Genomic DNA, 26,408 nt, shown 5'->3' with positions numbered 1-26,408 from the left:
AGGTACCCCGAACTGAAATTTGTAACAGTTGTTCCTCGTAATATTTTTGGGTAGCAGTAAACTGTTTTTTCGATTTCCTTTACGAAATAGACAGAGTCATATTTCAGTTACTATGATTTTTTTCTTCAAAACACTTGTTAGCGTTGATGATTACTAAAGACACAGTAATTTGTTTGAAAATAAGAAAATGCTAACTTTATTTGTTCTTTTACTTCGTATGAAACAGTTCAAGAATAAATGAGGTCAAAAGTTGAATCTTCCTACTTTTTTCTTTATGTCTTCATTACAGTTTAAACATTTGTCCTAAATAATTGAATATCACTTAGTTTGCAAGTACCTAGCGTCTGATTGCAGCAGAGTAATGTTTTGTGCATAAGTTGACCTAATTTTATTCCTAGGTCTAGACATGAATTGTCTTCAGTTGAATAAATATGGGTTGTAAACTCCAAACTCCAAACATCTGTTATGCGTGTCGATAATAGTAACACAGAAAAAAAACATCCAAAAAAAAAATTGTGTATTGTATCATTCTAAAATAATGTAAAACTAAAAAAAAAAAGTTTTTCCGGGTTCAAACTCCGAGTCGCCATTTTGACAAATTTAAAAAAAATCACGATGCTTTTCGTCTTCATCAGATAAACATCGCTTTTACCTCATTCTTCGTGAAAAAAGGGTCAGACTCTAATGAAGCATAAGAACAATTACAAAATCTATCTCTTTACTGTATGAAATGAAATCAATTTAAATATGTCATGTGTACACTTACCGTAATTGAGTGTTTTGTGTTGTATACACGATGACGGTGTCGATTTAAATCGTTCCTACTGAAGCAAGTACAATGGGTTTTTCTCCCAAATGTATTAAGGTGGCTCTATACACCCAGAGTTTATTCCAATTTTCAATAGAAGACCACAAAACATATACTTATCAAATATTAAAATAATGATAGGGATACTAAAGGTATTTTTAAAGAATTTTCAAATGTTTTTTTCGTGTTTGATAACTAATTTTTAAAAAGTTAATTATTAAGAAAATGAGAGAATTTTTTTTGACATATGATGGATATTTCCTTCGGACACCTAAAAATTTATTATTGCGATTTTTTTTTGTATTGCCCCAAAACCTAATTTTTCATATTTTCTTACTCAGTTGACAAATCATCTGAAAAAGCCGCTTGATGTTATAAAAAAATGTATTTTAATAACTGTGACACAAAAAAATTTGAATAAAATCATTGTAAATAAACACAAAAAATATTTTAAATTTTATTTTGTATGAAAGTTCCTCAGGTAAGAGTTATCGTTCCTAAGTCCCAATGCCCAAACATCTTGGGGACTTTTCATTTCTGAGTTAAAGAAAATTTCCTAAATATCACGATGGAATGATAAATACATACATGTACATATTTCATTATAGGCTTATATAAGTGAATTTATTCGCTTTAATGCAAAACTAAGTCAAATAAATAAAGGGGAAAATTAACTAATAGGATTTATGTATCCCAACCTGAGAGAAATTCAAAGCCACCCTCCCATCCCCTTAAGATGGTTAGGAACATCTATCAATATTAATGTGGATTAAAGTATATTATGATTAAAATACTTTCACCGGTTTAGAATTTTCTTTAACAGTATTCAACCAAAAATACGTTTTAGAAAATTTTGGAAAGTTAAAAATGTTGTGCTCCTCAACGGGATTCGAACTCATGACCTACATGTTTGTAGTGAACCCACTAACCCACTGAGCTACGCTGTAAGATATCGAAAATCGGAAAGAAACTATTTAAAAAATTATGCTTGATTTTATTGTTTTTTACGATAAATAATACGACACAGCGTGAAGGTGTCACATTACTTGTAAGAAATGATTTTTCCAATTAACAAATTAAATCTAAGACTATTCATTTAACAAATATTTTAATAGAGCAGTCCCCATACAATTTGCCTCAGTTTAAATCAGCCAGTACCGGAATTGCGTGCTTCCAGATTTACTTTTTTGCGTACTGCGTCATCAATAAGTGGTGTATAGAGCCACCTTAAAAACGCACAATTACATAAATTGTATTGACACTTGCACTTACCCATATTTCTTTAAAAACTTTTTTCACAAATGTTAAAAAACAATATTATTTTAAAAATGATACTTTTATGCAAAGGAATAAACATTAAACATTTATGAATTCTCTTTTTATATATTTCATGAACCCTAGATCATTATCTTATTTCAGTATTGTGTATATCAATATCATATCTACCTTAAAAGTATATCTGCATAGATAGTCATTTTTTTTTTACAGCGAAAGTCCCAAACGATTGAAAGCAGTCAAAATTGTTTGGACACATCTTTTGAATGGCACTATTAAAACAATTTTTAAAAAACCGTTAACTTATATTTCTAAAACCGGTTTTGGCATTCTAAATGGTTTTATCGAACAACGAGCACACATACACAAAAAGAAAGAAAAAGTATGTGTCTAAGCAACTAATTATTTAGGATATATCTTTAGGCTGTTCAAAGAAAATTCTTTGTTTAACGTCACTCGGGCACGTGTTTTAGGTAAGTAAAGTAAAAAACACTCTTTAATTTAGTATTTTTTAAAATAATACTTAAATATTGCAATTTGTAGAAATATTTACAGCAGGTTAAGAACTATATAGATGTATATGAGATACTCAGCGGGATTGTCAGGAAAGATAGTTATTAAAGATGTAGCATATATGTAACTTGAATGCTCACTGTATTTGCAGCAAGGTAAATGGTCAAAAATCATTTGTTTGAAAAGTTTTTGTGGTTTTTTTTATTTCTCTGCTTCGTAGGTTTGGTATTTTGAGGTTGCTTAAGTTTAAGTGGCCTTAGTGTCAAAACCACAAGAAAAAAAACACAAAAGCAGAAGTCAGAAAAATTATCTAGATATCGTATTCGCTGTTACGAGTGTTGTTGTATACACTGTTGTATATGTTTATATAATGTAATTAATACCTTTTGTTAACTTGTTGTGTTGTTGTATTCATCGATTTCTGTACGGTGCGTGGTCTGTACATCAAAGGTAACTAACGTTCAGTTGTTGTTATATTCATCGCTTTCTGAACACCAAAGGTAAAGTTCAGTTCAATCTGATTACTTGGAATATTATGTTGACGCTGAACGGTTGCATTGTGCTAGTCGAGCTTTATTTTGCATGAAATAACACATAAAATTCAACCTTAGCTTGTAGTTCATTCTTAATCTTTCTCCTGTATAAAATACGACAAATAGATCAATATAGACTTATCATGATCGTGTGAATGAATAACCGTATTACTGAAGTACTGCCGAGATTTCATTTTATTGATTATTATTTATCAAATAGGTTGTTAGCTGTATAATTACGCATATTCTTCTTTATGTGTATTATCAGAGTTTTTTCTCTGATACGAACTCCGAGCTGCAGACGGACAACCCCATATGAATAATGTTGTGTCGTTTTTGAAGATGAAGATGGTAATATAATCTTGAAAAATATATTATATTGTTTTTATTTTTTTTTTTACATTTTTTTTTGTAAATATTTTGACTTTTTCCTTTATAAAGCAAAACATTTTAATTCACCCCGTTTGACGTCTAATCATGTACCTTTGAAAGTATGGTGTAAAGAATTAAGGAAAATATATCAATTTAACGTTGAAATGAAAAATGGAAGCTTATCGACAAATCTGGGAAAATGAAAATGAGGTAATTTGAAGAAAAAGTAATTTAGTAAACAATCTAGTACCCGGAACCGGTATAAAATTTTCCCTTAAAAACCCTCTCTTTTTTTTTTTTTAAATAGGCTACGTTGGCTGGGGAGAAAAACGTCTGCGTCCAATTTCTTTTCCATATCGATAAGTTTGGGTAAACTGTATTCAAAAGCGATGCTGACTGGGTGATTATAAACTTGTGTACCACCGGCCACGTACATCTTTTTAGGTGGTCTGTTGGTGCTGATATTGACAGAGGACAAACAAAAACAACACTTTATTTATCTCATACGTGTGGTGTATATTACCCGTGTGATAAACCTTTGCTATATCAAACGGGTGATGGTTTATTAAATACTTCCGATCCGAACTATTTTTGACACAGCCCATCGCTTCAGTGACCTTTTTACAAAGATTTGCTAGTACTTTCAACATAAATATATCTAAAAAAAAAACATTGATATAAAAGGGATTTGTTCAAAGATTTAAATAACAAATATGAAGGAAAACACATAACTGCGTCGAATAGGCGTTGGAACCGGGGGGGGGGGATAGAGAGAGAGAGAGAGAGAGAGAGAGAGAGTTCATCCTGACGATGCGATGAAAACAGAGAGCTCTGGTTGTGTTTATATACATGAACTTACCGAAATAATGTTTCATAAGATTTTTATTCCACCACCAGTAAGCATCCTTATTCACTATTTTCAATTTCGAATTATAAAGCTAGTGTTTGTTTTATAGAACATCAACAACTGTTCCTCGTTTGAGTCAATTCAAACCAACGAGCATTTACAACTTTGTGTATATCAACAAACGTGCAAACTTGATAATTCAACTCTCCAAATCAGTATTTCCTTTAATCAAGTGAATAAGCTCTAAGACAAATTAATTAGAGCTAAAAAATATTTTAAGGTTTATTTTGGTGAAACGTTACATTAAAACAGATTGATCTCAGAAATGGCGTACTAAATTCCATTGCGCAGTCACAATGACAGCATAACACAACGTTCCATCATCGTTTTTAATCTTTGAAAAAAAAATCAATTCGGGTCATATAAGGGACTGTCTCAAAAGCTTCATAATATAAATCAAATTGTATGAGATAAATAGAACATCTATAATTATGTGATTGTATATTTGCTTTATCCAACTCGTTGAAATGGTTATATTCGCTCGGCAAGCCTCGCGAATACATACACCATTTCAACTCGTTGGATTAAGCAAATATCACACAATTTAGATATCCTTTATATATATATATATATATATATATATATATATATATATATATATATATATATATATATATATATATATATATATATATATATATATATATATATACATATATGTTATACAGATTATGTGGACATCAAGTATTTTAGAATAACCTTTAGGCAGACCTTAAATTAAGGCAGACAAAAACGGGTCTGCCTGATTTTAAAAGCAATAATTAACGTTGGGATAATTATTAATTAACTTTGTTTATCATTTTTTTGCAATAACTAAACACAATTATTTCATGGAAATACTTTTTGTGTTTATTGTTTATTTAAGGTCACAATAAAACAACATTAAAAATGTTGAATGTATGTTTTTACAAATACGCAGCATACCCTTTAGGTGGACGATGTTCAACTTGATAAAAACCATACTTTTTAAGAGTATGTTTCATGTTTTTAAACATTTTTTATCATTTACGATAATGTTTTATCAGATCCCATGCTTTTTTCCGAAAAAAAAGTTACGATAAAAAAATCGATATATTTGCCACCGTGCCAAGTCTTCATTTGAAATATATTTTTTGTCCGAAAATGAGCCTCGGTCTTTTTCTATGGGTTGCGAAGGCTTCCGAACAAACATGGCTGCTTTGAGTTACGGCAAGAGATGCGTAAGTAGGATCAAGCTTATATAGACTAGCTTATTAAGTTTCTATGTTGATATTTTACTTTTAATCATTAAAATTCTTTTGTTGTCACACTCTGTTCATGAAATATGACGACAAAAAAAATGTTGAACTAAGGAAAACATTTCAAGGACTTGTCAAAGTTAAACAATAAAACACCAAAATGATTACTAAAAAATTGAATTAAAACAAAATATTTGCAGTTTTAAGTAAAGAGAGAACTAATTCTATGAGATGCATGCATTTCAAGACAGTACGTTTTACATGATACATAATATGACGTCATGGTTGATTTTTGCGTCACAACAAAATAGATTTATTGTGAAATTAGCTAATCTATAGTGTTACGTTTAGGAGTTAACATCGTATTCATATTAATTTAATGCATAATATGTATACCTTTTCAGCTAAAAGCAGTCCTAGAAAACGATATAAAGAAAAAGGTAGGAACATTTATAATTCAATTCATGTAAACATGCATGCCCTAGCCTACTGTATAACTGTTGACTCATTACTGTAATATCGCAAGAGGTTGCTTGTTAAATTATAGATTATAACCGAAATCATGTAAAAAATAATTCAGTGATAATTTGGATAATTATTATAAGTTTTCCTAGCAAACATATTGTTCATATGAAGGGGGGGGGGGTAGGAACTCTTCTGTTTCTTGAGGTAAACATTTCCGGTTTACATGTTTACGTCTGCCACGGTCTGGGTAAATATCCTGTAATTTCTAGCATTTTATCTTGAATTTCAATAACATAACATGAAAATTTGTATATAGGTATTAATATGTTTTACGGTGCTACCGTTCTGGCGAGGGCAGCAAGTATGTACACATACCTTGCATCATTGTCAACCTAGTGTTATTTAGGTATCAACGAACGTTAAAGAATTTTTGAGAGAGTATTGCTCTACAATAAGTATGGTTAAGGTATTAATTTTACAATAAGTATGCCAAATGTATCAATTTTAATGGTTATGGTACATACAAAGCAATCCCTTACCCCTCTCCAGAGAGGGAGAGAGACTCGGAGAGAGAGAGAGAGAGAGAGAGAGAGAGAGAGAGAGAGAGAGAGAAAGTCTGGTCCCTGTTTGTAGTTGTGTATTTTCCCACTTTTAAATTTAATGGTTTGACTTTATGCAATATCTACATAGATTTTTTAACTTTATTTTTTCTCTTTATTCCTTTTTATTTAGTTCAAAATGTCCTATTGTTTATTTCCTCCCCACTCATATAGGCCCTACTTTAATACCTGCCTACTGTACATGCATGCACAATTAGGCCTAGCTTAAAAATGGATCGATATGACAGTAAAGTATGGCTCTTGCTAGTATATATTTATATAATCTCTATATTAAAAACAAAATTAAAAACAAGTCATACAATGTCAATGAGGCAGGTATCGCGGTCTATACTGAAATACTGAAATAGCTAGTACACGCATTACAGATGTTTGAGCCACCTCTAAATTTATCATGGGAAATAGAGCGCGAGAGCACTGTGACGACATCCATGACTTTGTTCGTCTTTGTTTATGTATCTCGAAGCATGTAACAAATCTCTTGAGTCTCGCCAAACAAAATGCGGTACTCAAAACGTGTCCTCAAACCTTAACACACTGTAAATTACGAGTTAAAAGTCGACCATTTTTGGCATAGCACCACGGATGAAAACATTAGAGAGCATTAAGGGACGTAGACAAAAAATGTTGTTTGATGAGCTGTAGGTTAAGCTCGTTCTTTTTCCCGCGCACACTGGTTCTGAGAGCTCGCTTCGCTCGCCGGCCGACGAGCTGCGCTCGCTATAATAATATTATATGTATTATGTCATGGGAATTTTGAAGATTTTTGGTGGTTCGGTGTGTAGTGAATAAACAAGGCCAGTAACGTTATGTGGTCAGTAATAATATCTGGCATCACTAAGTCTTGTATCACTTCTAACAAATAAGTTCTGTAGAATAGTGTCAAGTAATGTGTGTACATTTTTTGTATTATTACAATCGGGTTCGTTATCGGGTTCGGGCTGTTCAATATTATATAGCTCTTTGGTTTGATTCGGGATACAGAAGATGGTAAGAAATGATATTGTGCATAACAGGGCATTATTTTCACAAATTTCTACCAGCGAATACTCAATGGACTTGGCGAAATTGCACAAGATAAATCAGAGACATAAATGTTACTTATGTCTCTGGATAAATTAAAGAGTATTATTTTTCTCCACTTTGTATATTTCAAGAGGCCTGGTATAACATGTCAAATATTATCATTAACCTTAAAAAATCACAAAGAATATATGTTACATTTAAATACAGTAAAATGAAGTCTGTTTTCAATCTAGAGTAGAATATATAATTTGAATTTCCTCTGTTCTTTATCTCTTATTTTTAAAAAGAGTAAAGCTTTCATAAAATATTACAAACCGGTCGGGGATCATGTGTATTGCTTGAGCTGCAGTACTCTCAGAATGCTTTTCAACTAAATTAGACGCATATGGGCTTGTATAACTAATCACACACCAGTTCCCCAGTGAAATGTTGACAATCTTTAACCCAAGATATTTACATGAACTGACAAGACTGACTTGAAAATATGAGCCGGTCCTATGATATTGTGGTAGTTAAATCATTTTGTCAAAAAATCAATATGGAGATATTTCCAGAAATTAATGTTATTGTGAGTTTCCTCTAATTAATATATACCCCAGTGATGTTCAGCGTGTCTTTGTTTACTATGCCTAAAAATATCCCGATGTCAAAATTCAATTTCAGCGCGTGCTACTGTACGTAAACAGAAATACTGCCTACCATAGAACCTGTGGTATCATATGTATTATAATTATAATAAACAATACAATTTAATAATGTATATTTACATTTGCAAATACATTTCCTTATGTGAACCTATAGAATAGCGAAAACTTTCAATTCTGTATGAACTTTTTTGTGATGTCACAATGTTCATAGCACGCGCTTATCGCTTGTTGCTTGGATTTCGGCTTCACAGGATTTGATCACGTGACAAACCAACTTCATATCCCGGTGAACTTTTATTTGTTTATTTCTTAAATATTAGTTTTAAAACTCACTAATAGTATAGATATATATTGCTTAAAGTAAATTTTTCCCTATGTTTTGATAATATTAATGAAAAACAGTGACTTGTGAACCCAGCTGTTATCTCTAGAGATTTCAGACATGCACAAAATCAAAACAAAGTTTGACAGTTTGATAAAATATGTTTTCTACTCTGTTAATTGGATGCAAGAACCATTAAAAAGCAATATTAGTGAGTAGCAGTATCGTCATTTCATTAGTTAGATAGGTCTGGAGTGAAACATTTGAATTCGAAACGAGAATCCTGCCTTCAGGTGGAAGGGATGAATATTCTGTTTTCATAATGGTGCCGGTTCTGATGTTTTTCTTGCAAATAAAATATCAAATTGTCGAAAGAGCCATGAAACAACGGCTATTTCGGACTAACTGACTACATGTAACTACAGATAACTATAACCACCCATCAAGCTTTATTGTTACCATTCTCACCATCATGATATTTTTTTAGCCCCTCTTTCAGGAATGATGCTATTAATTAAGTTCTTGAATTATTTATCATATTATAAGGAGATGAATTTGAGCAAACCTTGATATGTTATATATATATATATATATATATATCTTCTGATTTTTCATAAAATGTACAATTTACAGTATTATTGATTGATCTTGCAATAATCTTAGTCATATAATACATACTTTTTAGAAAAAACGTTTGTCGCCTGATGCTGAGGCACAGCGTTATTGTGAGGCAGGTCTTGACAAGGACGGCTTTGAAGTCAAATATATATCAGACTATAAAGGTAGTATTTTTTTTTCTTTAATACATATTTTCTTATTTATATTTGAGTAATTTATTTAATTATGTTAAGATATCGATGATGGATATTATCATTAACAGAAAACCACTCAACTTAATATTGTACTAATTCTAAATTAAGATACTGTAGACGTATTTTTTTCCACGGGGTCATAATTCCGCGGAATCAAAATATCAATTTAATGCGCGGGTAAATACTTACGCGGATTCTTTGAATGAAAAAAAAATCATTTGAATAATTATTATTAAATTTAGTTCTGAGCGATTTTCATTACCTAGAATTTGTCCAACTTCGGACTTAAATTGTAAGAACTGTTCACAGTGAACAGTAATGATCGGTTGTGCACTGGTCGGTAGTCATTAGTTAGCCGTCAAGATGTTACAACAAATATTTTAATCTTTATTAACTGTCAATTTATAGGTTCACATGTCGTTTAAATTATGAGTTGATCAGTTTTATCAATTAAAAATCAGAGCACAAAGGGATCTAAAAATTGCAGTAAAAACACAGGTCTTAGCGTGTAGTTAATTGGGTCATTGAAAGACAGACCCGCTTTGGGTTATTTGTCTTCTGACACATGCCGTTATTTCAAGCTGGGAGAAGTTTAAATTTCATGCAAGTAAATTTACAGAAAATTCAAATCTTTAGGAGATTAAATTATTTATTATGTGAATTCTCAAAACAAATTTGTTTGAGTTTGCATATATAAAAACGATAACACATCGGGTACACGTATAGGCAAGTGTTATATAATGTATTAACTTCCAGTTATCCTTATTCATGTAATGCAATTTCAAAATTTCGTTCCAAACTGCACTTTAAGTAGCCTGGGAAAAAATTCTGCGGAAAATTTGTGCCCGCATTCATAGTGTAAATTAATACCAAGCGGACAAAAGTACGTCTACAGTAATCTTAATGACACTTTCAGAATATTTCTATGATTTCCCTATGCATATAATAGCATCAATGTGAATTTCTTTTTTAAATATCTCTTACTAGTAAGGTTGTATTGGACACCTCCAAATTGTGACATACTTCGAATTTAAGTAAACAATCATATCAAGTAAAATTTTATGATTAAAATGTTAATATAGACAGGTGTCCCATACCACCTAGATTCCAGGATTCTCTCAAACACTGGTGTTTAAAATCAGAAGCATTTAATGATATATATAATATATATTATCCTCTTTTTAAAACATTTTACTGACCTTATATTGTGACATTATTCCCTATGCACAATGATTTTAACGAAAGTTCATTCTTTTTTTTAACCAAATCTTTATGTGGTTTTGAAAAATACCGTATTAATTTGATGAATAAAGAAATTTTGCATTTCATTTCAAAATTTTTAGTAATATAATGGCGTGTGACCAGTTCTCGCCACCTACCATTTTTCGCCAGTGCATTCTTACATCATTTTAATTATCAACACATAAAATTATATATGAAAAATTACGTAACAATACACTGGCGAGAAATGGTACTCGGCGATAACTATTTGTATGAAAATGTTAAACGTGACCCGTACTTGTAATGTTTTGTTGCCAATCAGGAGTTTCATTTCATCCATAAAACAGGGTTTGGCGTATTTAGTGTGGCTGAGCATGCGAAAGGGGATTTTCTATTACAATATGCTGGGGAGAAAATAACGAAGAACGAAGCAACTGAAAGGATGAAAAAGTCAACAGAAAACAAATTCTTCTTCTATTGCTACAAAGGACAGGACTTATGGTAAGAATAGTTTTGAATACTTTATTGAATCTTATGTATACTTTTGTGATGTTAATGAGATATTACATGTGCATAAATATGGGTACATGTACCAACCGATGACAAGACTTGCTGTTTATATATAATAATGTTGTGTTTACATGTACTATGCCTAAATAGTAGTCAGGGTTTGAGACAATATTAGTGCACAAGCCTAATGTTATTATTATGCCGACTGTTGAATATACGGACATGCTTTGCTATAAGTACATGTAGCTGTGACGTTCGAGTGTTGACAAGTCCCTAAAAATAATCACTGGAAAAGCAAGTGTTTGTTTCTTTTTCAAATTAATCAATTGATTTGATAGTTTATTTAATCAACAATTTGTTGTACATTAAAAAGTCAACAAAGGTTTATGTTCTTTTCAAGAAATGAGAGACGTTTGGCCTTGCCGAGAAAACTCGAAATGTTTAGCAGACGAAATCTCATTGAATTTTTTTCTTGTACATTCGTTATCAAGCGTCATTTAAAAAAGCGTTTTTGTGATTCTCATGTAGAACAATGTAGAATTTCTTTGAAAAATGTTCAATCAATTTGTTCAAAAGTTCATTAGAAACTTTAACTTTAAAATTACCGTCAATAATGAAGTGTATTTGGAAAAACGAATAATTTTAATTGCTTGATGTCAGCCGTACATATCTACATTTTATATAGATAAATACCGTTATTTATAATAACGGCTAATTTAGTGTAGCGGTAACGCGTTGGGCTTCAAGCTGGAATGATTTTAGCGTTGTGAGTTCGAATCCTGCTGTCGGCGCTTGAAAGATTTTTGTTGAAAACATTTGCCGTGCTCTATTACGGCATAGTATGCTTATGCTATATAAATCCTTTAATACTATGCGAAAATAGATGAGTACTGAATATATAGTGACAAACAGACAGAAGGCATAAAAATTTCTCTTAGACTATGTAATGTTTGTGAATTTGTTTTATTTGCTTCCGATTTTTGATTACGCTTTCATGTGTGAAATCATTAAAGATGAGTGTGATATGCTTATTATACAGTCCCCTGTAAATTAATTCAACAAATAAAATGCATATTTTATTATAAAAAAAACCCATAATTACAAGCATAGGGTAACTTTATTGATAGAAGGCATACATGTTAACTCTATCGCTTTATGTTGAAGTCTACAGCTTTTTACATCTGAGTCTGTTTCCCGCTTACTGCTTTGATTTGGAGATCTACTGCTTTTCTTCAAAATACATTCGTTGTTTTGTTAGATAGCCATTTGGTCCAAAAACCCTGTCAGGTTTGAATTATTAAACTCTGGTGTAGGAATACATGAGACTATAAAAATATCTTAGTTGTTCATATTATATAAAATCTGATTATTTTCAAAGTGTTTATTGATAAGTTTCCTTGAAAAACAATGCCTCAGCATACATTACATTGAATTTTTCTATTATTTTCAAGAGCTAAGTCTTGTCAGCGGTGAAGATTTGTGCTTAGGTCCAAACACTGTTTCACTTTGGGTTTGCCAGAGTAACTGCATAGGAGAGTTGATTAAAATCAACTCCCAAAAATGATAATGTGTCAAAGAAGATATCTTGATATTTTCCCTTTCATCAATTTCAATTGTATTTCTTTCACAGGTATGTGTATTTTAAGTAAAAATCATCAAAAACAGATTGAAGCAATAACTTGGGATAGAGTAAAGTTCTTTATAAATAATATTATTTGTAAAATTTCGATAACTTAGCCTATTTTTTACTGAACAAAGGCAATTGTTAAAGTCTCCAAAAAATAAAATAGCTTTAACAGTTGGATGGTAAATACATGCAAACTTTTTGGGGGGCAGGAGTTGATATTGCTAAATATGTCAAGTTTTCTATATTATAGTTGATATCCTTCTCTCTCTCTCTCTCTCTCTCTCTCTCTCTCAATGTCATGAACATGAACAAAAGTTGTCATTAAAAAATTCTGATGAAAATGAATTACACAAAATTATTTTACATTTTCCTGAAACTGTGTTTGCATGTTTGAGGACTTTCTGTGATGGTTTGGGGCTAACAATGTTTTCTACCTTCTACATACCGGGCCGGTACATGTACATGCTAACCTACAGTGGTGAAAAAGAGGTAAATTTAGAGCCCCAAAGAGATGGCATTGTGTGTGGCCTTTTTTGTGTATATTTTAAAGCACATAGTTTTATATACTATTTATGTAAATAGAGATTCTTATTAGTTATTCTTACTGGGGCTGTAAATTTACTTTGAGATAAGCAGGGCATTTGAGTTATCCGTGTTGACATACCCGGGTTTTTTATAATCACTTATATAGTAAAAATGGGTGGGACCACAGACGTACCTCGAGATATCTGCGGTGTTCGAGATATTGGTGCTTGAGATACCGAAGTTTAACTGTATCCAGAAAGTCTCTCCTTATTTCAATTTTGAAAAAAGGTTCACAATTGATAGAAAAATTTGCAAAGTATATACATAGCAATATGTACAAAAATACAAAGCCCATTAATGTGAAGAGTGTTATTTCATGTATATAGTATAAATTACTTAAACTTAAGGTACCTTACTACAGCTAGACTTTACTTTTCAAGACACTATATTACAAGATGGCAGTTAAAGGAATATGAGCTGCAATTTTCATGATGAAAATTTTTGTAACGAAAATGTCAAAAATATCATGGTATTTAAATTTCTTTTCGCCAAATTTTTTTGAAAAGGGCCGTTACGGAGCCTTAATATTGGAGCGAAATTGAATTATTGTTATCCTGTACAAAAATTGATTTGCCATATGTTCCTTAGAAGAGATATCTTTTCTCTGACAAAAATTAATGATTTTTTTTCAACCTTATTTATCATAAAAAATTAAGTTACATGCAGACTTAGCATCCTAGCAGGATTTACAGCAAAATGAAATTCTAAAAAAATACAGCTCATATTGCTTTAAATGTATTGTTATGGTATATTGTTGTTAAATATCATTTATTTATCATAATTGCTCAGCAGTTAAAACATTGGGCTTGTGAACTGCAGATCATGAGTTGGAATCTGCCTATGACTTTTGTTCATGAATACTAGTGTACTGAATTGAATTTTTAAAAATACAGTTTTTTATCCAAAATTTACCTCCTATTTGATTTCTACACTTCTTATTCATCATGCAATCTATCATAATCAAATTTACATAATCAAGTAGTGTTGTGCTGATTTGAGAAATTATTTCAAGGTGTAGTGCGCCACATTATTAATAAAGGTAAAATACAGATTTTTTTTTCTTCATTTGTTATTTATAATTGTTTATTTTTTTGTTTTAGCATTGATGCAGAGGGTGTCAGTAACAGCATTTGTCATTTTGTGAATGATGCAGACAAAACAGCCAATTCAGTAATGAAGCTTAAAGTTTTTCATGAAAAGGAGTACCTCTGTCTGTATGCTATGAAGGATATACAGCCAGGGGAAGAAATTCAATATAATTATGGGGACAAAGAGAACCTTTGGTGGAGGAGCAAGGTAAAGTATATTAACTAACATCATGGAGAAACTGAAATTATATACATGTAATTGATAAATAATAAAAATGAAAAAAAAAAAACATTAAAATTTTTTGAAGATGTTATTTAATGTTAATTGTTTTAACTTCATACCCAATGTTTAAGGTTCACATTTTTTGTATGTTTGTTGCCCTCATGTCTGTCTATCTGTCTGTAGATTCAATTTATTTTAAATATCCTGCATGGATAAATTAATTTAAATATGTGTGGATATGTTAAACAATATCACAACATGTTTGAACTAAATTAAATGTTCTGTGTTGGTTGGCATGGATGAGGGTTGAGGTATTAATTAATTAGGAATGAAAATTCTATGTTTTATCATCTGTATATAACTAGCAGGTTGATTTATTTCAAATGGACACCAGTTTTGTTAAAAAAAAAAACCAGAATGATGTCAAATCTGAAAATTAGAAAAATTAATGTTATAGTGCCTAGAATATAATTTTATTTTCAATTGATTTACTCAACAGTAATTTCTAAGATGGCACATAATTTTTTTTCAAAACTTTTCAGGATGTCTGCAAGTTTGGTAAATGTCATTTATAATTGCTGAAATAGTTCAAATAAATTTCATCTGATTTATTTTATTTATATATTTTCTTTTTAATGTTTTTATAGTTATTATTACCCTTGTGTATATATCAATTTAACATATTGTCTAATTTTTTGGTTTCAAATTGCATATGTGCCTTATTTAACAGTCTTTGATTGTCCTTATGTTAGTTAATAGAATAAAAACTGATAATAAGTAATGAAATAATAATGACCATATTCCTGAGTATAGGATACTTTTGGAAATTATGTTACACACCCATTCTGGCATTTAGAACTGGATTTTGTTTGAAACTTGCTGTTTCAATTAAAAGTATTTAATGTAATTGACAGAATTTGAGGATGATGACTGTGATGATATTGATGATGATCCATTTGATATCAGGAAGATTTCGGGTAAATAATATTTTAATGACAATTTTTTAGACGGATATGATCATGGTGAAGCTTCAGTGTAAATAAATTAGTCATAATCAAGTGGTGTAAGCCAGCTAGTGCACATATTGTACATGTACCTCAAATGCTACATGTTATTGGTTATTGAGAAGACAGCATTTTTTATGGTGGGCTTTATTTGAAAGATATTATTATTCTATCAAACAATGCTGCTAATGTTACACTGCATTGTTATTGCTTACATTAAATGGGATCAGTGATACATGCATGTGGTCAAATAACCATAATAATCTATCAAGAGAAACTGATTGTATTTTAGTAGAAAGTCATCGGGCTGACTGTTTAAAATAAATTCTATGTTCAATATCTCATTTGTTTGCATAAATTAAGGAAAAATTGTCATAAAAATATTTATTTATTTTTTCCAGTTACATTTTACTTAATGCAACAAAAATACTGCATTTGTACAAATAGGAAATGCTTGGGGCACATCATGAATTATACATCGGATATTTAATGGGATGGTCTTTTAAACTGACAGGAAAGATCATTAAACAGCTAGTCTACATGCAGCTAGAATACTCACTATATATGTATATATGTGACTGAAATCACTCGTTTGAAAACTTTTTGTATCTTTTCATTTTGTTGCCCTCCCTTATAGTTTGGTATTTCAAAGTTAACGCCTAAGATTCAATGAGAATATTTTTGAATATGAAGCAAATTAAAAAGTTACTGCTATAATTATTGGTATACTTTTCCTTATTTTCTTTTACTTTTGTGTTAGATGTCAGCTCAGAGGAAGATTACATTTCAGATAGCTGTTCTGATTCTCTACAATCAGAGATCATACAACAATTATGCTTTAAGACAAAGAACTTCAAGGTAATAGTAAACATATAATATTACATGTACATTGCTGAGCAAATCATTCAAAATGAGTATCATATTACCTTCAAAAGTTTGATGAATGGTTTTAAGTTAAGTGTCCAGTCTTATTTAAGGACTAATCAACAATTATACCCTCCTTAGTACGGAAAATACTTAGCATAGAAAAGTACCAAGATACTCAAGAAAGAACAAAAGAATTCTTTGATGTAATAGTTCATGTTCAGATATGAATTTGTGACTTATTTAAACAGAGGAGTATTGTTTGCCAGCCCCAGTGATAGTATATATAATACTGTAAAGACGTTTGCTTAATATCTAGAATAAATATTGCAATTCAAAGGGGTGAAAATTATGCAAGTGTAAAATGGTGAAAATTACCCTATATTCATTATAACTACCTAAGCTTTAAAATTCACTTACTAGTAATTATTAAATCTCATGTGATGTTTTTTTAGCCAGCGGATTTGGGGCAACGAGAAGAGAATACTGGAGAAGTGTTCAATGAAGATGATGGGGTAAGTTAAGAAAGAATGTCTCTCATATTCTGTCTCAGATATTTTAATATGAACTATATATATGTAAACAGTATTTGGAGGACACAAGTTAAGGTGTCTGCTTAAGAGGGGTAAAAGAAATTATTAATTATACACCTATAATCTATAATAAAAATATGTAATTAATCCTGTATCTCATACATAGTCAGAAAATGGAAGTGTAGAATGGTGAAGATTACCCTGTATTCATTATAACTACAGTACCAATCAGACCCAACCTAACACCAGAGTAAACCTCCAACTAAACACCTGGTATACATTCGAGGTTAACTTGGGGTTTACTCTTGGTTTACTTTTGGAAATTTGTGTCCAGTTTGGGTTTACCATGGATCCACTCAGTATTTACTTTTGGTTTACTCGTGTTTACTTTTATAGTCCTCTTTAAACATTGAAATGTGAAGCAGACCCATCTTTTATCTAATTATCTTACTGCCTGTAATGCCCACCTCTCGTATATTCGAAATACACATGTAGCGTCTGCCTAAGGGGTCTTTTTACAGGGGTTACTCTCTAGTTTACTCTGGGTTTACTCTAATTAACCTGGAGTTAAACCCGAAAGTAAACCGAGGGTTTAGTCTGGGTTCACTTTCTGTAAGATTGGTACTGTACCCAAGTTTGGTATATCCAACCTTTTTTTTAAATCAATGGGGTGTTTTTTGTAGCAAATGGATTTAGAGCAACGAGAAGAGAATACTGGAGAAGTGTTCAATGAAGATGATGGGGTAAGTTAAGAAAGAATGTCTCTCGTATTCTGTCTCAGATATTTTAATATGAACTATATATATGTAAACAGTATTTGGAGGACACAAGTTAAGGTGTCTGCTTAAGAGGGGTAAAAGAAATTATTAATTATACACCTATAATCTATAATAAAAATATGTAATTAATCCTGTATCTCATACATAGTCAGAAAATGGAAGTGTAGAATGGTGAAGATTACCCTGTATTCATTATAACTACAGTACCAATCAGACCCAACCTAACACCAGAGTAAACCTCCAACTAAACACCTGGTATACATTCGAGGTTAACTTGGGGTTTACTCTTGGTTTACTTTTGGAAATTTGTGTCCAGTTTGGGTTTACCATGGATCCACTCAGTATTTACTTTTGGTTTACTCGTGTTTACTTTTATAGTCCTCTTTAAACATTGAAATGTGAAGCAGACCCATCTTTTATCTAATTATCTTACTGCCTGTAATGCCCACCTCTCGTATATTCGAAATACACATGTAGCGTCTGCCTAAGGGGTCTTTTTACAGGGGTTACTTTAGTTTACTCTGGGTTTACTCTAATTAACCTGGAGTTAAACCCGAAAGTAAACCGAGGGTTTAGTCTGGGTTCACTTTCTGTAAGATTGGTACTGTACCCAAGTTTGGTATATCCAACCTTTTTTTTAAATCAATGGGGTGTTTTTTGTAGCAAATGGATTTAGAGCAACGAGAAGAGAATACTGGAGAAGTGTTCAATGAAGATGATGGGGTAAGTTAAGAAAGAATGTCTCTCGTATTCTGTCTCAGATATTTATACCCCCCGCAAACAAAGTTTGGGGGGGTATATAGGAATCACCTTGTCTGTCTGTCTGTCTGTCTGTCTGTCTGTCTGTCTGTCTGTCTGTCTGTCTGTCTGTCTGTCTGTCCGTCTGTCTGTGTAATCATATCCGGTCCATATCTTTCTTATGGAGAAACATTGGAAGTTTTTACTTCACACAAAGATTGTTTATGACCTAAGGGTGTGTCATGACCTTGACCCAAGGTCATTCGGGCAAGGTCAAGGTCACTGGCAGGAAAAGTGCAAAATTCGTGTCAGGTCCATATCTTTCTTATGGAGAAACATTGGAAGTTCCTACTTCACACAAAGATTGCTTATGACGTAAGGGTGTGTCATGACCTTGACCCAAGGTCATTTGGGCAAGGGCAAGGTCACTGGCAGAAAAAAATGCAAAATTCGTGTCCGGTCCATATCTTTCTTATGGGGAAACAATGGAAGTTCTTATTTCACACAAAGATTGCTTATGATTAAAGGGTGTGTCATGACCTTGACCCAAGGTCAATTGAGAAAGTTCAAGGTCATTGTTTCAAAAAAGCTAAATTCTGTCTGTGTCATGTTTTGTATTATTGGAAATATTAGAAGCTAAAAATTAACAGTTTTCAAAAATAAAGCAGTTGTTATTTATAGAAAATGGACAGTGAAATAGATTCATCCAATATTTTCTAAAATAGCAAAAATACACGCGTTATGATTTTTTTCTTAGCGGGGGGTATCAATTGTGAACTTGCTCACAGTACCTCTAGTTTAATATGAACTATATATATGTAAACAGTATTTGGAGGACACAAGTTAAGGTGTCTGCTTAAGAGGGGTAAAAGAAATTATTAATTATACACCTATAATCTATAATAAAAATATTTAATTAATCCTGTATATCATACATATTTAGAAAATGGAAGTGTAGAATGGTGAAGATTACCCTGTATTCATTATAACTACAGTACCAATCAGACCCAACCTAACACCAGAGTAAACCTCCAACTAAACACCTGGTATACATTCGAGGTTAACTTGGGGTTTACTCTGGGTTTACTTTTGGAAATTTGTGTCCAGTTTGGGTTTACCATGGATCCACTCAGTATTTACTTTGGGTTTACTCGTGTTTACTTTTATAGTCCTCTTTAAACATTGAAATGTGAAGCAGACCCATCTTTTATCTAATTATCTTACTGCCTGTAATGCCCACCTCTCGTATATTCGAAATACACATGTAGCGTCTGCCTAAGGGGTCTTTTTACAGGGGTTACTCTCTAGTTTACTCTGGGTTTACTCTTATTAACCTGGAGTTAAACCCGAAAGTAAACCGAGGGTTTAGTCTGGGTTCACTTTCTGTAAGATTGGTACTGTACCCAAGTTTGGTATATCCAACCTTTTTTTTAACTTAATGGGGTGTTTTTTGTAGCAAATGGATTTAGAGCAACGAGAAGAGAATACTGGAGAAGTGTTCAATGAAGATGATGGGGTAAGTTAAGAAAGAATGTCTCTCGTATTCCGTCTCAGATATTTTAATATGAACTATATATATGTAAACAGTATTTGGAGGACACAAGTTAAGGTGTCTGCTTAAGAGGGGTAAAAATAAGTTAATATCAATTTGACTGCATAAGCTGGATATTAATTTTAAAGAACACTCTATAAAACGTTTTTGTTACCATGCATTTTATCAAAGTTTTTGAGGTTTTACAATGAATTTAAAATCTAAACACTTCATGACCTAAAGATGGATTTGAGGTCAAAGGTCAATGCCAGCAATTTTTACTTTTTTTAATAGGTTGTAACACTTTTGTTTCCTGTTGATATCTCAGAAAGCATTTTGTGCTTTTGCAATTAATTAAGATATCATAACTACTTCATTTTAATTTAAAGTCATATACATGTAGATTAATTTCAACTTTAAAATCACTTTCGTTATCCTAATCTTTATGTATAGCATGAATATTTTTGAATTAGTTGTAAAAAATCAGTGCTTAAAGTTAAAATTTATAGATTTATAAATTTTCTTTGTTTTAGAGATTTGAAGATTCAGCGTTAAAAAGTACCCGAGCTAAACCGAAAAAGGAAGTATGTAGTAGAATGTTAATGTAACAATTTTATGAAGAAAAAGACCATTAGATTAACAAATATTCTTACAGTGAAGGATCTTTTATAAAATTTAGAGAGATATTCATCTTTAAGTTTGCTTGCATTAATCATATCTATTCTATTCTTTCAGAGACCAGGTCGAATGTGTGTGTTTTGCAGTAAAATAATTGAAGGAGGAAAGTTGAAAAGGCATATAACAAGTCACAAAAAAACACATGAGGAAGTTGCAGCCATCCTTAAAAAACCAGTTGAAGAGCAAAACAAATGGTTTGAAGAAAAACGTCATGAAGGAATATACAAATACAACATGCATCATTTGGACGATAATGATACCAAATTGATGAGGGAGAGGAAACCAAAAAGGCCGGATGAGCTTCGGATGTGCTTGGCATGTAAAAAGTTTTTTTCCAACAGAACGTTTTACAAACACAAAGAAACTTGTAGCAGTCAAGCTCAGCCAGTTAAAACTAAAACACTAAGGCCTCTCGACCTTCACTATAGTGAAGAGTTTGTTTTGAATATCCTGAATAAATTTCGAGATGGTTCTATTGGAAACTTCATAAGAGAGTCCAAGATTGTTCAAACAATTGGATATAAACATTATCTTGCTAGACGATCAGAATCGAGTAAAACTACAGAGGTGAGAAGAGAAGTCATGATGGAAATGAGAGAACTCAGCAGACTGTTCTTTTGCTTCAAGTCTATTGCAGAAGAGGAGCTTTCGTTTGAAGAAATGTATGAAAGAAACCATCTGTCAACTCTAAAGGAAGCTTTCTCAACTTTATGCACAGGAGAAGAAGGAGAGAAGTATGGTTTGAAAATGAACTTAAACAGCATTTTCCAAAGAAGCATAAAGATTCTTTTGGGATATTACTCAGAAACACAGCTTGACTCCAAAGTTAAGGAATTGGAGAGGTTCAGAAAAGCGTACAATTTCAACCTTCCTGATATTGTTGGTAAAGCCAGATATCACACAGAGAAGAACTCTTTAAAGAAGGCAAGACTCCCCAAGAGCCTTCCACTTGAAGATGAAATGAGGAAATTGAAACAATTTCTCATTCAAGAAATAGATGACACCGTGGAAAACTTTTCACTTAATCGGTACACATGGCTTCGTTCATTAGTAGTCGCCCGATTAACTCTATATAATGCCAGACGAGGAGAAGAGGGTTCAAGGCTACTGCTTGAGGAATGGTATGATGCCATAAATTCAACCTGGATACCTCAGGAAGCAGTTGAAAGTGTTAAAGATGATGCAGAAAAGTACCTCATTGGCCAATATAAACTAGCATACATGGCTGGGAAAGGGAGAAAGTGTGTTCCAGTTCTGATTCCGAATGATTTGGTAGGGCCAATTGAACTGCTAATATCACACAGGCAGAAGTTTGGGATTGCAGAGACTAATAATTTTTTGTTTGCAACAAAAAGTTCAAGTTCACATTGCTCTGGATGGCATGCAGTATTCACTGTGTGTGAAGCAGTTGGCATATCCTCAGTCACAGCAACAAAAAATAGGCACAGAGTGTCAACAGTTTATGCTACCCTAGATATGTCGGAAAATGACAGAAAAATATTTTATGACCATCTAGGTCATAATGAGGCAATAAATAAGGACAACTATCAGTGTCCTCCAGGAGTGACCGAGGTCTTGCATATGGGGAAGTTTTTGAGCTCGCTAGAAGGTAAAAACATACTTCATACGAAAGTCAGTTTTTTGCATCTTACTTTTAAGTAGCATTACTATGTTAGGTATATCAATTTCGATAAATGTAAATGGAATTGCTTTTCTTTCTCAGATGGCTTACCAGTAGCGGCACCAGAAAGCCATGAGAAGAAGACAAAGACAAAAGGTAAGAATAGTCAGGATTTTAAAAATATTTTACATGCTTATTATTTGTTAATTTAAAAATTGGTAAACAGTATGTGACTTTGCATGTTAAGAAATATATTGATACTAATTCTCTTGATTTTAAACTTAACAGATACTAGAACACAAAGTGCAGAAATTGTTAGTGAAGGAAAGAAGCAAAGAAAAGGTTAGTCTGTAATATACACTTTGCATGAATCCCACTACCAGAGAGAACCTCTTTCGTAGCTCACAGAGATGAAGTCTGGGGGAGCTTATGCTATACCCCCAGTTTTTTTTTGCTTCGGCGTTCGGATCTGGTTTAAGTTATTGTTGCAGGTCCCGTATTTTAATTATTATTGATTGTGCATCTTGACATACTTACGGACATAAGACTTGTATTCTAAATTTGGGCCATGAATTTCAGATGGTGGAGGAGGTTTTTGGAGCAGGTTAAAGGTTTTGGAGCAGGTGCCCTTTGATTACTATATCCTTGTTATTACTTGTCTTAATTTCACTAAACTTGTATGAATGGTGCATCAAATGATACTCATGCACTGGACAGGCTTGAATGCAAAAGTTTTGGATGCCAAATGAGGTTAATGTTTTTCGAGATAGTTAAAGTTTTTGGAGCAGGTTCCCTTATACCTTGTATCAAACAAAATAATACTATGCTGTATCGTATCATATTGTATTATACGATATAATATCATATTTCATACAACAATATCATATGATACATAATAAAGAGGTGTTGGCGTATTTGATAGCTTCGACTGATTTGGACACGTTAGCTCCGGGTTTGAGTCCGGTCTGTCGCTATTACTGTAACATTGTAACCTTGGGCAAGTTACTTAACTCTACTAGTGCACTCTCTCTACCCAGGGGTTAAATTGGGTACCTGGCTCATGAGACAACCTCGCTATGTGGATAAAAAGCATTAGCGCCGTAGTTTGGCAGCTCTGCTTGTAAGCTCCAAGTTGAGGATCCAGCAGTTGCATTACTTGATACAACAAATGATTACATGTTTGTGCATATTTTCTGGTCTAGATTTAATATGCTTGTAATATCCTTTATTTCTACAAATAAACCAATATGCTGATCTAATATTCTGCAAGTCTCATCAAAATTAAACTCTGTACAAATTTTTTTTATGAGTTTTATGTATAACTTGTGCATATCAATCATTACTATTAAAGTAAAAACAAAGAAAAAGCTTTGAGTTTTTAATACACTTTTTTTTAAAATTTCTATTTCCAAAGACTATCCAGCATTTGAATTTATCTTTTCAGACTCATTTCGCTGGACAGAAGCGAACACGAAAGCTGTAATAACAGATTTTAAGGAGTGGGTAAACACCGAAAAGGGAAACAGTCTACCAAGTTCGTATTTTTTTTCTTTCCATGCTTCAGTGAAAAAATTCTTTGACAAAAGCAATTTTTCTGTAAGTTTATGTTATCTACAACGTTCAGTTGAGACCTTTATTTGAGCATGTAATATGCATACAGTTATGCAAACAGGAAACTTTGCATAGTGACAGTAACTTATGGTTTTTAGCTCACCTGAGCTGAAAGCTCAAGTTAGCTTTTCTGATCAAAATTTGTCCGTTGTCTGTCGTCGGCGTTGTTGTTGTCGTTGGCGGCGTTGTCGTTGTAAACTTTCCACATTTTTTTCTTCTTCTCCCGAACCACTGGGCAGATTTCAGCCAAATTTGGCACAAAGCATTACTATGTGAAGGGGATTCAAGTTTGTTCAAATGAAGGGCCACGCCCTATTTAAAGGGGAGATAATTGAGAATTATTGAAAATTTGTTGGTATTTTTCAAAAATCTTCTTCTCAAAAACTATTCGGCCAGAAAAGCTTAAACTTGTGTGGAGGCATCCTCAGGTAATATACATTCAAGTTTGTTCAAATCATGGTCCTCGGAGGTAGGGTGGGGCCACAATAGGGGGATCAATTTTTACATAGGAATATATAGAGGAAATCTTTAAAAATCTTCTTCTCAAAAACTATTAGGCCAGAAAAGCTCAAATTAAAATGGAAGCATCCTCAGGTAGTGTAGATTCAAGTTTGTAGAAATCATGGTCCCCGGGGGTAGGGCGGGGTCACAATAGGGGGATGAAGTTTTACATCGGAATATATAGAGAAAATCTTTAAAAAATCTTCTTCTCAAAAACTATTAAGCCAGAAAAATTCAAATTAAAATGGAAGCATCCTCAGGTAGTGTAGATTCAAGTTATTCAAATCATGGTCCCTAGTGGTATGGTGGGGCCACAATCGGGGGATAGATTTTTACATAGGATTATATAGAGAAAATCTTATTCTCAAAAACTATCAGTCCAGGAAAGCTCAAATTTCAGCAGAAGCATCCTCAGATAGTGTAGATTTAAGTTTGTTCAAATCATGGTCCTCGGGGGTAGGGTGGGGCCACAATTGGGGGATAAATTTTTATACAGGAATATATAGAGAAAATCTTTTTAAAAAATCTTTTAAAAACTATTAGGCCAGGAAAGCTCAAATTGGCGTGTAACCATCCTCAGATAATGTACATGTAGAATCAAGTTTGTTCAAATCATGGTACATTGTACCTAGGGGTAGGGCGGGGCCACGATGGGGGATCATTTTTTATATATAGAGAAAATCTTTAAAAATCTTCTTTTCAAAAACTATTAGGCCAGGAAAGCCCAAATTTGAGTGAAAGTATCCCCAGATCGTATAGATTTAAGTTTGTTTAAATAGTCCAGGGGTAGGGTGAGGGCACAATGGGGGTGAATTTTTACATAGGAATATATAGAAAAAATCTTCTTTTTAAAGACTATTTGGCCAGAAAAGCTTAAACTGGTGTAGAGGCATCCTCGGGTAGTGTAAATTCAAGTTTGCAAAATCACAGTCCCTAGCGGTAGGGCAGGGCCGCGATGGCAGTTTGAATTCTTACATAGGAATATTTAGAAAAAATCTTTAAAAATATTCTGGGAAAGTTTTTGGTCCAAAACTCAGTACTTTGTTTGAAAGCACAGGCTATGCAGATTTAAGTTTGATGAAACCATGATTCCCTAGAGAAAAGTGGGGCCACGAAATAGGGGGGGGGGGGGTATATAGGAATAGAGAAAATCTTCTTACAGGTACAACAACAAAAGGGGCTTGGTATTTACCAAAAAAAAAGATGTGGATAAAACTTAGCAGACTTTGAATTTTTTTTTGCAATATCTACTGTACTTAGTTGTCAAGATATTCTGATACTGAACTGCTAATTTGATCAGAGTTAAGGCAATTGTTGCTCAGGTGAGCGATGTGGTCCGTGGGCCTCTTGTTTTACATTACACACACTTTACATATATTATAGAATTAAATATTACATCTAGATATACTAGTATTCTTATATGACGCAGTGCACTTTAAATTTCATAAAGTTATGTTTTCTTTCAGGTAAAACATGTCTGGAGGAGTACTTAAGCAGATCGACATCCCTTGCTTGCACAGTTCTGCAACAAAAATTATGAATGAGCAGAACAAAAGAAAAAAGAATCATTCCAATCGATTAAAAAAACTTTCTTTTTAGATTTTTTATAACAAAACTTTCAATCAAATACCTTTGTTTACTCCTTTTTAGCTAACCTGAGCTGAAGCTCATGTGAGCTTTTCAGATCACTTTTTGTATGACGTCTGTCAACTTTCACATTTTCAACTTCTTCTCTAGAACCACTGGGCTAATTTCAACCAAACTTTGCACAAAGAAACCT

At 32.5% G+C, this 26,408-nt stretch overlaps 2 protein-coding genes across 2 annotated transcripts; both read left to right on the top strand.

The window, feature by feature from the left end:
* Window positions 1–6,313: 6,313 nt before the first annotated feature.
* Window positions 6,314–15,068, top strand: LOC128174270 (uncharacterized). Its single transcript, XM_052839863.1, has 5 exons — window positions 6,314–6,337; window positions 9,388–9,484; window positions 11,083–11,236; window positions 13,268–13,361; window positions 14,558–15,068. The coding sequence occupies exons 1-5, from the start codon at window positions 6,314–6,316 to the stop codon at window positions 14,561–14,563; spliced, it is 375 nt and encodes a 124-aa protein (XP_052695823.1). The 3' UTR covers window positions 14,564–15,068.
* Window positions 15,069–17,091: 2,023 nt separating this feature from the next.
* LOC128174269 (uncharacterized) lies at window positions 17,092–26,168 on the top strand. Its single transcript, XM_052839862.1, has 8 exons — window positions 17,092–17,151; window positions 20,143–20,202; window positions 20,751–20,801; window positions 20,953–22,504; window positions 22,619–22,672; window positions 22,805–22,858; window positions 23,961–24,050; window positions 26,095–26,168. Exons 2-8 carry the CDS (start codon window positions 20,146–20,148, stop codon window positions 26,166–26,168), a joined length of 1,932 nt encoding a protein of 643 aa, XP_052695822.1. The 5' UTR covers window positions 17,092–17,151; window positions 20,143–20,145.
* Window positions 26,169–26,408: the final 240 nt, after the last annotated feature.

Source organism: Crassostrea angulata, chromosome 2, assembly GCF_025612915.1.
Source record: "Crassostrea angulata isolate pt1a10 chromosome 2, ASM2561291v2, whole genome shotgun sequence".
Taxonomy (NCBI): Eukaryota; Metazoa; Mollusca; class Bivalvia; order Ostreida; family Ostreidae; genus Magallana; species Magallana angulata.
Note: the sequence above shows the minus strand (reverse complement) of the source record. Positions and strands in the feature narration are given on the sequence as shown.

What these genes read in the sequence shown, in the direction of transcription:
- LOC128174270 (XM_052839863.1), top strand. Translation starts at nt 6,314, where the DNA reads ATGTTTACGTCTGCCACGGTCTGG. An exon ending in TTACGTCTGCCACGGTCTGG is followed by an intron (nt 6,338 to 9,387) that starts GTAAATATCCTG and finishes CATACTTTTTAG; the next exon opens with AAAAAACGTTTGTCGCCTGA. An exon ending in TACAAAGGACAGGACTTATG is followed by an intron (nt 11,237 to 13,267) that starts GTAAGAATAGTT and finishes TGCATGTTTGAG; the next exon opens with GACTTTCTGTGATGGTTTGG.
- LOC128174269 (XM_052839862.1), top strand. Translation starts at nt 20,146, where the DNA reads ATGGATTTAGAGCAACGAGAAGAGAATACTGGAGAAGTGTTCAATGAA. An exon ending in GAGCTAAACCGAAAAAGGAA is followed by an intron (nt 20,802 to 20,952) that starts GTATGTAGTAGA and finishes CTATTCTTTCAG; the next exon opens with AGACCAGGTCGAATGTGTGT. An exon ending in GTTTTTGAGCTCGCTAGAAG is followed by an intron (nt 22,505 to 22,618) that starts GTAAAAACATAC and finishes TTTCTTTCTCAG; the next exon opens with ATGGCTTACCAGTAGCGGCA.